Raw genomic sequence first — 12,341 nt, forward strand, 5'->3', positions numbered from 1 at the left:
AATTAATCCTACAAGACTGATTACTTCGCACAGAATTTTTTTGTATTTCCCAAAACCAACCCCTGAGTAAATACCAACTTACCAGGATTCTTTTACGATCTTTTTCTGATAAAAATTTCACTGGTGGGTATTTCTGGGTGAAACTACAGAACATTTCAAAACAAAGAAAAGAGACTATGTAAGTTTCAGCCTTGCTTCTTTTTTTCACATACCTGGCTTTGAAATATGAAAAAGTACTCTGAAAACCTCCCATTTTTTAAGTTCTGCTAAGAGTATGTTTAATCCCTTTTTTCTAAAGATAGATCTGGGCCAACATGAAAAAATGCGTATGCTTTGTAAAAGCACTGTGAGAAATATAAAAACTGATCTGAAAAAAGTGTTTTTAAAATTTCTGCTTAACTGATTTTCTAGAATGAATCACTTGACTTCTATCTTTTGACAGCAGAACTGCAGCCAGGCATGACATTGCAAAAGAATAAAACAATAAAACTCGAGCAACGATTGTTTTTTTTTTTTCTTTTTAAAGTTTTAAAAAGCAAACAACCTTCTTAAGAGTTCTAGAAAAGAAAGCAAGTTGTGTTGACTTACCGCAGTGACTTCAAACACTTTTCCTTAAAGTTTCAATGTGAAATTTACAATATAAAGTTTTAAGTCTCCTTAAAGTTTTACAGTAATCAACGTAAAGTTTGCAATCAGAATGTCGAAGAAACTCTTTTGAGATACTTCAACAATTTTTACCAGAGAGCTTATTCAGTATGAAAGCTAATCTTAATTTTCTTCTCAGAAATAGCTAGACTGCCATTGTTTTGATGGTCTTCTAGATCCTTTAATTTTTTTGCACCTTCTTCTTTACAGGAACTTAATGAAAACTAAAACATCCTAAAATAAAATTATATGACATATGAGTCTTAGGTGCTCTCTCAAGCTCTTGATGCGCAGAACCTTGGATGATTTCATGAACATGGAATTATATCACTTTTCTCCCTTCACTGGCATGCATTCTGCATACAGAAACAAACTCCTCCAAAGGAAGGTTTGAAAGGAGGTGTGCATTTTATTTCAGTAATTAGCATTGTAGTCTTGGCAATATTTAATAGCTCAGGTTTTTCAATAAAAGTGTGACACTGGACAGAAATCAAACTATGGTTACTCTTCTCCAGTAAGTCCACCTGCTAGTGATGCGATTGGACATAGCACGCAGGAGGCACACAGGCCAAGCATTCACAATAAGATTACATTTTCATCTACTCACAAATAGACTCTGACTGAACTGACCCTACACCTCTGATCTTTGAGCACCTGCTCTGCTTCTAACCTGCAGTACTGGCTTAACAGGAATTCTTCAGAAGCAAAGCACAGATGCTTCTGTACTTCTGTCAACTTCTATCCCAGAGAGAAAGCCGTTTTCAGTTTTTTGGATAGAGAAAATATGGCAGCAGAATGTATCTTCCACTAGTTACCATTACAGGAAGATTGAACTAAGCAGCTACTTACACCTCCCTTACGTCACTACGCGGACCGCTAGCAGTAACACTATTTCTTTGATTTCAGCTGAAGCAATGAGAAACAGCAGTGCGAAAGTATAATGCAGACATGTAAAACAGCCTTCCTGTGAGAGAAAAGCAAATCCACCAATAACAACATGAAGTTTATGGAGTTTAAAAAGAGCTAAGTGCCAAATAACTTGATGCCAGGTAAAAGTTACTCTCCTCCATTTTTAAGACCACTATTTTAAGGTCATATTAATCCAGCATGGAGTCATCCTGCTGCCAAAAGGACCTCCCAACCATTTTTGCTCCTCCCATTACACCAGTACTAGCTTAGAGGCAGTGTTCAGGAGTCTGGAACTGATCCAGCTGAATGTTCATCTTTTAACAACAACATTGAGTTTATCCTGACCTAATACTTGCTTTGATAACCACACAGCAATGCTTTTGCTGTGCAAATTATTAGTAAAATCTTTCCAACTTTAGCTTCAGTTAAACAATCTCTTGTCATGAGACTAGCATTAAGGAATTCCTGTCTTTCCTGCTTCCCAAAAGCATGACAATGGTTTACTTTCAGGTTTTATCAGCTTATGAGGTAAAAAAAAAAAAACAACACAACATTGGCACTACAGAGTAAGCTTTGCAGGATCAGCCTTCAGGCACCTGACAGTGAGTAGTTATTTACCGTCAGTTTACATAGATATAAAATCCAAAAATTATTAATTGCAACAACCCACATGCAGTTGAACCAGCAGAGGTAAATGACTACACTATTTGAAAAACCCAACAACAATAAGAGCCCATATTTTGATATGGGTCATAACAGCCCATAAGGCCACCTTTTGTGAAAGTATAATTCCCAGATGGGTTCACACAGAGATAAAAAAATATTTTGATTCTTTCTCCTCATTGCTAGACATTTGAAACAAGACTCATCAATACACTGCAAACACTACTCAAAAAGAAAAGAACATTAGATGACTCCTGGGAGAAGTTTTAACTTCATGGTTCCATCCAACAACTCATTGCTCACGTGGAAAAATTTAACAATTATAAAAAAAGAGCCAATCAGGATACTGTCCCACAAAGGTCCTCTGTGAATGGCAGGAGGAAATGCCTGAATTGCCAACACCTGAAGCTGAAGATATACGGCGTTATTAATAAAGACTAAGTCAATTGAACAGAGGCAGGACATCAAAAATTTCATCTGAACATAAAACTTTTATAATTTGACTGTTACAATTGGCATGGTACTATCCCATGCAACTACTACAGGTAATGCAGCCTGCAATTTGTTTCATGTTGCCAATACCTTATCTCGTTCCACCCATGAAGTTCACACTTACATTAAGATGTGACCAATCACATCAGTATTCTCATTGAAACAAATTACATGTGGCAGGTCACTGAATCTTTCAAACTAATTGTAAAAAAATAGAACTGACAATTTTTTTTTTTTTTAACAGCACAGTAGAGGTCGGAGGAGGAAGGGCAACTGTTCACTGGCAAAACAAAACTCAAAACACCAAAACACTGCAGGTGTCAAGCATACCTCTGGCCAAGACCAATGGTATTCTGCTCCCCTCTCCAGAGGACCAGCACACAACCATGAGTATGCCACACATAACCATCCAGGCTTACTGGTACTGCTTGGGTAAGTCCAGACTTGGCCCTTTGTAATGCAGCATTCTCAGCTAGCTGTTTGCCTGGGACATCAACAGTGTCACGGTCAAAAGCATCAGTGTCCTTGTCAGAGCCAAGAATTCCCACCCCTACTCCAGACTTTATTTTGGGAAAAAAAAGCATCTGCCCATGAGGACACTCAGATGGGAGAACTGATCTGGTGGAAAGGCAAGCAGGCTGGGGAGCAGGGGAGTTATTTGCAAAGAAAGACTGAAATGCCTAGTTTCCCCATCCAGCTTGCTTACATCAGTGCTCAAGTGGTTCTGCTAGCATAAAAGTAATGAAGCAATGTTGCAGGGTGGAAACAGGCAGCCAAGGAGAAATGGATTAGACTTGGATTATTTTATTTTTTTCCCCCCCAACAACTATATCAATTTAAGGTGCTTGTGGAACTACAGCACGTATTAAATATCTGCAGCTCATCAAAAATCTTGTCTGCTTTTCCTCAATCACATCATCCGGTTTAATCCAAGACAGCACATTCCCTAACAAATCCTACGAGGAGGGAGTCAGTTGGGCTTATCCAAAGCACATGCACAGACTAAGATTCACAGGCAAATCACTGTACATTAGCTGAACCATGGTAAATGATCACAAGTGTGGGAAATGCAAGGTAAAACATATTTTCAGTCTTTTGAAGTTGAAACCAGTATGTTTCACACACACCTGGGTCAGACTTACTAAACCATGGTAATCCGTTCACCAGCTGGACTCAAACCAGCAAATTCCTCCACAGGATTTGAACTTTACAAAAATCCAACATTCGCAGTTTACTTTAGTGGGATTCATCAACCTGAATACCTTAAGCATTAAGGTCTTACAGCATTCAAGGTCCCTCCTCACTTAGATATGATAAAAATCCAAAGGTACTGAGGGTATACGCAAAACATTTATCTGAAGCCTATAACTACAGAATTGACCACTACAGAAAACAAACTGTGCTTTTTAACTGCTTCCCAAGTTCAGCAAAAGACGTACCTTTTTTCTAGATCTTTGATTTTCTCCCTTAGAGGTGCAACAGCCTAAAACAAAGGAATAATATTTAATCTTTGAAGAACAGAACAAGATTCACATCACAAAACATGCATATAGGAAGTTACTTTAGAGCAAAAATCATGGCAAACAGTCTCTCATGAAGAGTTTCACTGAAGACACTCCAAGGAACTTGAATCTTAAAGCAGCCTTTATGTTCAAAAAATCCTTGAACATGTTTCACCAAAAATCAAATCACCTAGTACCGTGTGAAATCCTTTAGCTTACCACAGAAAACAAAACACCTCAAGGCTATGAGTACCATAGCCTTGTTGGTAAGAACATTCAATGTTATGATGCCTATTTGGCAAAGTGAAGTCACAAGTGACTTGTCTGAGGTTGTCAAACGCAATCTATATTGAGCAATAGCACAATAGCACAGTCAGTAAAACCTCAACTTTTTAAATGGACAGTACATACACATACTTAAGAGTACACAGACACAGAAACACAGGTATTAGCTCCAGTGCATAAGCTGTAATTCTCTCAGAATATAGTATGTGAATTTGAAGAAACATCATGTTTCAAAATCTAAGATTTGAAATTTACATCATGATTTAAGGGTGTATCTAGTCTTTCAAAAAATATTAAAAGGAAATTTATTCAGAAATATAGTTTACCTTCCAAGATTTCTCTTTGCATTTTCACTGCTTTGAAAGAGATAATCACTTAAGTTGGCATCAGTTTCAGGTTCTTTATCACAGGACTCAAATTTCTAACAGTCCTGACAAATTTCAACAAGTCTCTGAACTCTTGTTTTTAAGTTTTCTAAAACCTTATCACAAAATTTACCATCTAGGGCCATACATAAGTTGAAAGCTATCAAAGGGTTATCGCTTGGAATGGTACTATACATGAACACATCACCAACCACCATTAATTTGTTTTGTACAAATACTGTTGGTTAGAGTTGGACAGCTCAGGAACTTCATGAACTAAAATAAGCTGCTTATTCATGTGAAGAGGAAACACAGTAATGTCCTTTATATTCAATAAATTTCTAGCTCTGTGCAGCAGCAAATAGTTCTTGAAACAGTTATACTTATTCTGATGGTTCAAGATACTGTACAACTGAAGTTTTAAACACAAGATCCAGAAATGCTCTTCTCAGACCTTACAATAACTCTGATCTACTCACTGAATTTCAAGCATTTGACCATACTTGGGATTTTCAGATGCTTGTTGCACTGTTTACCAGAATTTAAAAAAAAAAAAAGGAGGGAGGGAGGAATGCAAAAGACACTAAGAACACAATCTTTCCATTGATTTTAAGCAATTTCAGTGGGCTTCTCTCTGTGTTCAGAGCAAGGATTGCTATATAAACCTGGAGCAACACAACACACTAGGCAGACCAGACTACACTAGTACAGTCACACGCACCCACACAAGGGATAGGTAGGGGGTATTGACCTCGAAGATTTTTATATCTATTAAATTTTTTGTTTTATTGTTACTAGACTGGAAGTCTAAAAACATCTGGAGAAAGATCTGTTGCACACGTTCTTAATATTTCACAACAAACTGGGGTTGAAATGGAAATTCAGAGGTATTGGTACAGAAGTTCAGAATCACCAGTGTTTTTAATACTCATGTCTACTTCAGAAATTTCCAGGTCTTGTGCTTAAAGTGTTGGTACTGTACACCATCCCTGACCACAAACACCTCTACCTTTGCTCGTTAGTTAAGAGCAAAGCAAAGCATTTTTAGGAGGTTTCAAATTTCTAATGAAACTCAGATATACTTAACATGTTCTAAAGGTGACAGAGGAAAGAATTTGTTTATATCCTTCATTCAGTAACAAAAAGAGTTCTCAGGAGGACTCTACCACAGTCTCTGCAGCAAATGAGACAGTAGAGCTATTACTTTCAAGAAAGATATAGAGAAAAAAAAATTGAAAAATGAGAGTCACAGATCTATGTTATAAACTCCACTATAGTGAAGAACAGTTCAAAAATTTATGTACAGACACAAATTCAATGCTTTGAATGGTTTTAGTGGAATGGAGAGCAATGAGACAGAACTAAATAGACCCTTTCAATATGAAATGAGTGAAATGGAGTCCTCAAAACAACACAGACCACAACTATTAGCAAACTAACCTCCTCTATTTTACTTTCCACCTTCTGATCCCCATTTTCTTGAAGAGACCTGTTGACAAGAAAGAAAAAAACATAATCCATACCTAAGCAATAGTTGCTCCATGGCACCTGCATCCTGTTGAAACAGAATCTTCAAAGCATCCCAAGTTACTATTATTTCAAAGACATACTCAGAGCAAATGAAAGCAGATGGTTCAATTTCCATTGAAATCAGCTACTCTTGTCACCAAGTCTGGCAGAAACTGAACCAAGCCCACGGGAGAGTAATAACAATAAAGATGACATTCATTTTACAGAGAAAATTAACTTCATCGTAGAAAAGTGTCTAATCACTGCACTAAGGTAGGGTCAGCAGAGTGTAGCTTTACTATGCAAATACCTAAGATGTCTCTTTGAGGGTCTCTGTTTACTGTATGCTACAAGTATGCTAACAAAACATTTACTCTTAATGGCACAACTATAACTGTAATATCATTCAAAAAGAGAGAAGGGCAAACGTGTCCAGCTTTGATTTTGAACTTTTCGAAACAGAAGGGAAAAAAAACCCTATACTAAAACTTGTCTTAAGTGACCATTTGATGGGCAACACTGTCTTCTCGCACAAATGTTACCCATTTGAAATGAAGCCAAGGATGAAGGATGTCAAGGTAACTTGTGAAAACTGAGCACTGTCCAAGAAGTTGGTGTCTTGCACAAATCCATGTGGCCTTATTTAGCATCTAATTGTGTAAAGTATCTCAATTAATTGTGTTCATTCTTTGAGTAAATTTCTACAAGTGTAGAATATGTATTTTTAAATTTTACCTCTTGCATCTAGTCTATGCAATTTTCCTTAAGTTTGCATAATTCTTTTTTTCAACTAAACCTTCTGAAAAGGGAATTATCTATCTTACAGTAGTTAGTTTTTGCATACTACAGGATTCATGGGTATCCAACACAAAATGGAGTTCTTTCAAATAAAACAGAACTCCTTTACTTGGGACCTGATGTCATTACACCTAGGGAAACAGAAGATCCTTTGTTAAGCAGATATACATATGCCACACTGTTAGAAGTTAGAGCAATGATTCCCTTCATATCCCTCTGTAAAACTCTTACTAAAAAGTCTGTTCAATCTATTACTGAGGCAAAAATCTTACTAATGAGATTCATTTTGTCCTATCAGTAGCATGCAGTGAATTCCTTCACTAAGACACACAGGCCCTGAACCGTCTTTTCAAAACAAATTGTAATTTATTGTGATAGTGGTAAACAAAAACCTTCCAGTTAACATAGTATGAATTTACTGCAAGGAAGCAACATTAATTAATTCTTGTGAATTTTTCAAATGTTTTGCCAAATAACAGAAATTTAGAAAAAGCTATGCAAACAATCTGTGGAATACATAGCCTTTCTTCTCTGCTAAACAAGCAAGGAAAATTTGGAAAACCCCTCAGAATATTAAAAGGTCACCTCAAAAATGGTTCCTACCATTGTTTACTCACAAATCCTGAAACTTAAGGACCTGTACTCTGCAGTTTAGTTTTTTAATGAGCTCTTCCTCCTAACAAAGACAATCTTATTGGCTAAGGACCAACATCAGACCTTCAGAAATTAAGTTTTCCCCCTCGATAGCTCCATAAGGGACATCTCAAACAAGAAGTCAGATGCAGCTAATGGTAGAATTTGTGAGGACAGCTTATTAGGCAGTGAACAAGCTGGATCCCACATCCACCTGCACTCCTCAAATCCCTCTCTGAGGTTCTTGTCCTTCCTTTGGAAATGCTCAGCTGCTCATGGAACAGCTGCAGAGCTACCACAGTTTGCTGGTCACGATAACATGGGAAACTAAATGATACCTCCATCTGCAGCTCAGCAGCTGTTTGTCGAACAGCTGAACACTCTTTGTAGCAAGGGTGGGAAACTCCAAGAGTAAAGTTGACAGCTTAGGACAGGAACAGATCCCAGGGTAAGCTGTCGTGGATGAATCAGAGCCCACAGAAAACTTACTATTTTTCTTACTTTGCCTCAAACTTTCTTTACTAGCAAAATAACAGGGTGAAATGTTTTGTTCTCTATGCACAAAGACTTTGTTGTAGGGAACAGACTGTCCTCAAATTCTCTTCACTTTCTTTTTCAGTTGTGTCCTCCAATTTTCCCAGAGGTGACTCACTCACATGCAAGCAGAAATGCTGTGAAAATCTGAATGTTTTGTATGCGTATGCTATGCCTTCCTCTTTCTAAGGGCAAAAATTCTAAGGGACAGTGCAGGATTTTTTTGCTTTTCAGCAGTTAAACCATCAGATTTTCTCCCATTTAATTATGGAAGAGGAAAAGATCCCAAACCCACATTTCTAATTCTAGGTACAGAAACATAATTATGGTAAGCAGTGGAGGATCTGCTGCGCTTCAATGTTTAAACCTGTATTGTCACCGAGATATGGTCAGATCTGTGCTGAGAAAAGTAGAATCCAAACCTATGTGCCCAGCTATGCCAACCAACTTGCCTGAAAAATCCAAAATCAGAAGATGAATTTGTGTAAAGAAAGGTAGATGCTGAAGTGTAAGATCCCGGGCGAGATTTGCAGCAGACATAAAACCCTTTTCGAGACTGAACACCTTGTATATAAAAAATAGTATCAGCAGCTTAGCAACCAACCAAACAGCGTGAGCTGCTGTTTTGTTTTCTCCCTACTTGATATACAGTGGTACATGTTGATGGGAAAGGTAAGTTAATTTTACTTCAGATAAGAATATTCAATACAAAAGTGATATACATTACCTCATATTGACAAAGTTTCCCCATACAGCTGAAAAATAAGAAGAGAGAGAACATTACAGTGTCATATTACAGTACATGAGGTCATTTTTTCCTATTATCATCAGAAGGAATTTAAAACAATATTAAGTATGTCAATCACAAATTATCTAAGTAAGTTACATACATGATATATATACACACCAAGTGACTAGAACACAGTTTAAGAGTATGGGGGGAATTCTGAGGAAACTACACGAAACTATAAAAAAAAGTAGGAAAATATAGTAATGCAATAAAAAAAGGACTAGACTACTCCAGTGCACACTTGGAATTATCTGACCAGTAAATCAGCAGATACACTTATCTGATCATTATCCCCACACTATACTACATACAGAAAATGTACAAGAATTCTCTGCACTATAATTTGTCACCGCACACAAACTGAACAAACCAGAACTCTGGACTTGTTTATTAGGGGTATTGAAAAAAAATGGCAAGAGCAAGAAAGGAGTCCTTTTGACTTGAACCACACAAATTGGAAACTGCAGATTGACAAGAGTAAAAAGACCGGGCACTACAGGCGATAGCTGAACCACTCCAAAGAGGTGCCACAAAAGTCCTGTATTAAAGGTAGCAAGTGCTTCTGCACATGTGTGTTCTCTCTAAATATGCATATACTGTGATGTAGATACATAAGGTACTTAAATAATATAACCAAATGCTTCACTAAGCAAACAAAGCTCATTTACTACACTGTTTGTAAGGGAAGAAAAGTTTTAAGGAAGGCAAAAAGCAGAATAAAATTGCACAACAAACTTGTATCAGTCATTTCTGTGTGATCACAAAACGATTAATCTGCCCAATTTATTTTCTACTAGGGGAAAAAAAAAATCTTCTGAAACTGCTCCAGATTTAAGTGATTAAATAATTAAATAAACACTATCAGAACACTGGTTTTCCTTTTAACTTTCAACTGGGACACAGAACATAGTTTAAAGGGAAAAAAAATGAGAAGCCATAAGCCAGGCTACACTACAGAGTTGACAAGCAAGGTTAATACAGAACAGCTACGTAAGGGACTCTGCAACAATAAGCAACAGATGAAATAGTACACCCCAAACATCTCCAGAAAACCATTCTGCAATCGCTCTTTAAGAGACAACTAAGGAACCAAATTACACTTGGTCTTAAGGAGGAGTAGTCTATATGCAGTATTAACATACACACAGAAAGCTTCTAAGTGTCCTCAGTTTTTGTGAACTGCACTTCAGGTCTCAAGTAGCAGCTAATGAAGTATTTTGCCTAGAGTCAGGCTTTGCACATACATTTTCATGATTATTACTCATTGATCTCAAGCAGATGATGAGGTGTTAACAGAAACAAGAAAACAAAAAACGCTGCTAGCCTCACAAGCACCTTCCAGGCAAGAGAAATAAGGGCACATATCCAGGAAAGAGGAGCGGGGAAGACAGTAACGCAGTCGCTGTTCTACTCTTTAGGGCATGGCAAAGCTACTGAACTGTTTTTAACTACTGAGTGCTGCTGAGTAATTCAAAGAGTAACTCAAACGAATCCACGACAGACTATCAAACAAACTGTAGGAGGGCAATGTGGTATCTGTGGTGGTATCATAAACCTCTGTTGTCTTCTGGGGAAAAGATAAGGAAGCTTCATATTAGAACAGATGATCAATAAAATCCAACTGAATTTAAAAAACACTGTGGATTTTATGTTAATTAGATAAAGTAAATTCTCTGGGGGAAAAAGGGATACAGTGTTGAGCACTAAGTTAAATTCAAGTTATTTACCCTCTGGCTAAGATGTTAGAATTATTTATAACAACATTAATGGAAAAACAGTCTTCTCCCCCCAGCGAATTACGACCATGTGGCAACTACAGGTACAGAATTCTCAAGTCATACATGACTCGGCTATACTTACAATCAGTTATTTTACTGGGCTACAGAAACCTGTACAAATAATATAATGTATTGTTTATGCAATGGCAGGAAACATCTGGGCTTAGCTGGCAAAGCGGGAATCGATGAAAAACTGAGTCGCCAGCTGCACCGCAAATACCACCCTGCCAGTTCAGTTGCAAAGACAGTGCAGCTGAATTGCATACAAGAAACTGGCTTTCTAAAGAAAACACGTTAATTGTGTGTGCTCAGTGTCCACAGCAGGAAACGGGAGCTCAGAAAGGCATTCGTGTACTTCCAGAAACATTATGCATGATAGCCCAGTTCTGTAATAGTAAATGACCTGCCATTAAAGTTCTAGGAAGCGTATTTTTGCACCACTGATAGGGGTACACTTCAGAAAATACCTCATTGTAGCTAGAATCTTTAGTATTTGCTCCAAAGTAAGCGTGTATAAAATAAGAAAAGTATGCTAATATGGAATTAGAAGGCTTATTGTCTAAACAAAAGTCTACGGTATGTTTCAGTAATTATAGAAGGATAACATAGGTTAAAACAGTGCTATAAGATGGATGATCTGTTATTACAAGGAAGATGTAAACCTAAAATTCCAAGGCAAAAATCCTTGAAAGAAATTAAGTGTAAGAAGGAGGAAGCCATATATCCGTTAGAAAACTAAGATATTTGAAGTAGTAACACCTTATCTTGTTTGTAAGGTCATCCTGTCTTGCATGCAGATGGTGGGAACATCTTGAAGTCAGGAACTTATATGACAAGGACCTAGCATAATGTATGCTGATGTCAGACAAAGGTTGCGAGATAGGATACTAAGCATGCGCAAAGATTAAGTTCAATTAAAGGACACAATGAGGAAGACTATCAGAGGCCAAAAGACAACCACCAGAGACCGCAGAGAAGCCCCTCAGAAATTCAAACCACACGTGTAATGAGTATGCCAATATGATAATTAGTACCTGGAAATAGAATGAATATCTATATCAGTGCCATGCATATGTATTTAACTTTGTGATATATATACCCAAATTGTAATCACACCAGGATTCATGTTAGGTGGAGTGATCCTCCACGCATTCAGCGCTGCAACAAAGAGAATGTCTGCTTCTTAATACTATATTGGTGTTAAGAAGTTTTACCTTCGATTTCGGTGACACCACTGCAAAAAAGAATGAAACTGCACAATGAACCACACAGTAAATACCACATGGAGGGATTTGAAGAACCTAAAGTCTGCCTCACATGCAGAGAGGTGCCGCAGAAACTCTCTTAAACATACTGCCCTCACAAAGTATTCTGAATGCACAATTCTAAGGAGGATCTCTTCGGCTACTGCGTGTTCACATACAGCTCACATCAAGGT

The 12,341-nt window shown here is 37.4% G+C and overlaps 1 protein-coding gene across 1 annotated transcript in view; it reads right to left on the reverse strand.

Moving 5' to 3' along the window:
• UXS1 (UDP-glucuronate decarboxylase 1) overlaps positions 1-9,106 on the reverse strand; it is a gene marked incomplete at its 5' end in the record, with an annotated part of 50,487 nt that extends 41,381 nt beyond the window's left edge. Inside the window, 4 exons of the mRNA XM_009698588.1 lie at positions 83-143; positions 4,149-4,192; positions 6,302-6,350; positions 9,063-9,106. Of these exons, the coding sequence (XP_009696890.1) occupies positions 83-143; positions 4,149-4,192; positions 6,302-6,350; positions 9,063-9,106 (198 nt within the window). The remainder of the gene's footprint in view (positions 1-82; positions 144-4,148; positions 4,193-6,301; positions 6,351-9,062) is intronic.
• Between the last annotated feature and the right edge of the window lie 3,235 nt (positions 9,107-12,341).

Source organism: Cariama cristata, unplaced genomic scaffold, assembly GCF_000690535.1.
Source record: "Cariama cristata isolate BGI_N322 unplaced genomic scaffold, ASM69053v1 scaffold9594, whole genome shotgun sequence".
Classification (NCBI taxonomy): domain Eukaryota; kingdom Metazoa; phylum Chordata; class Aves; order Cariamiformes; family Cariamidae; genus Cariama; species Cariama cristata.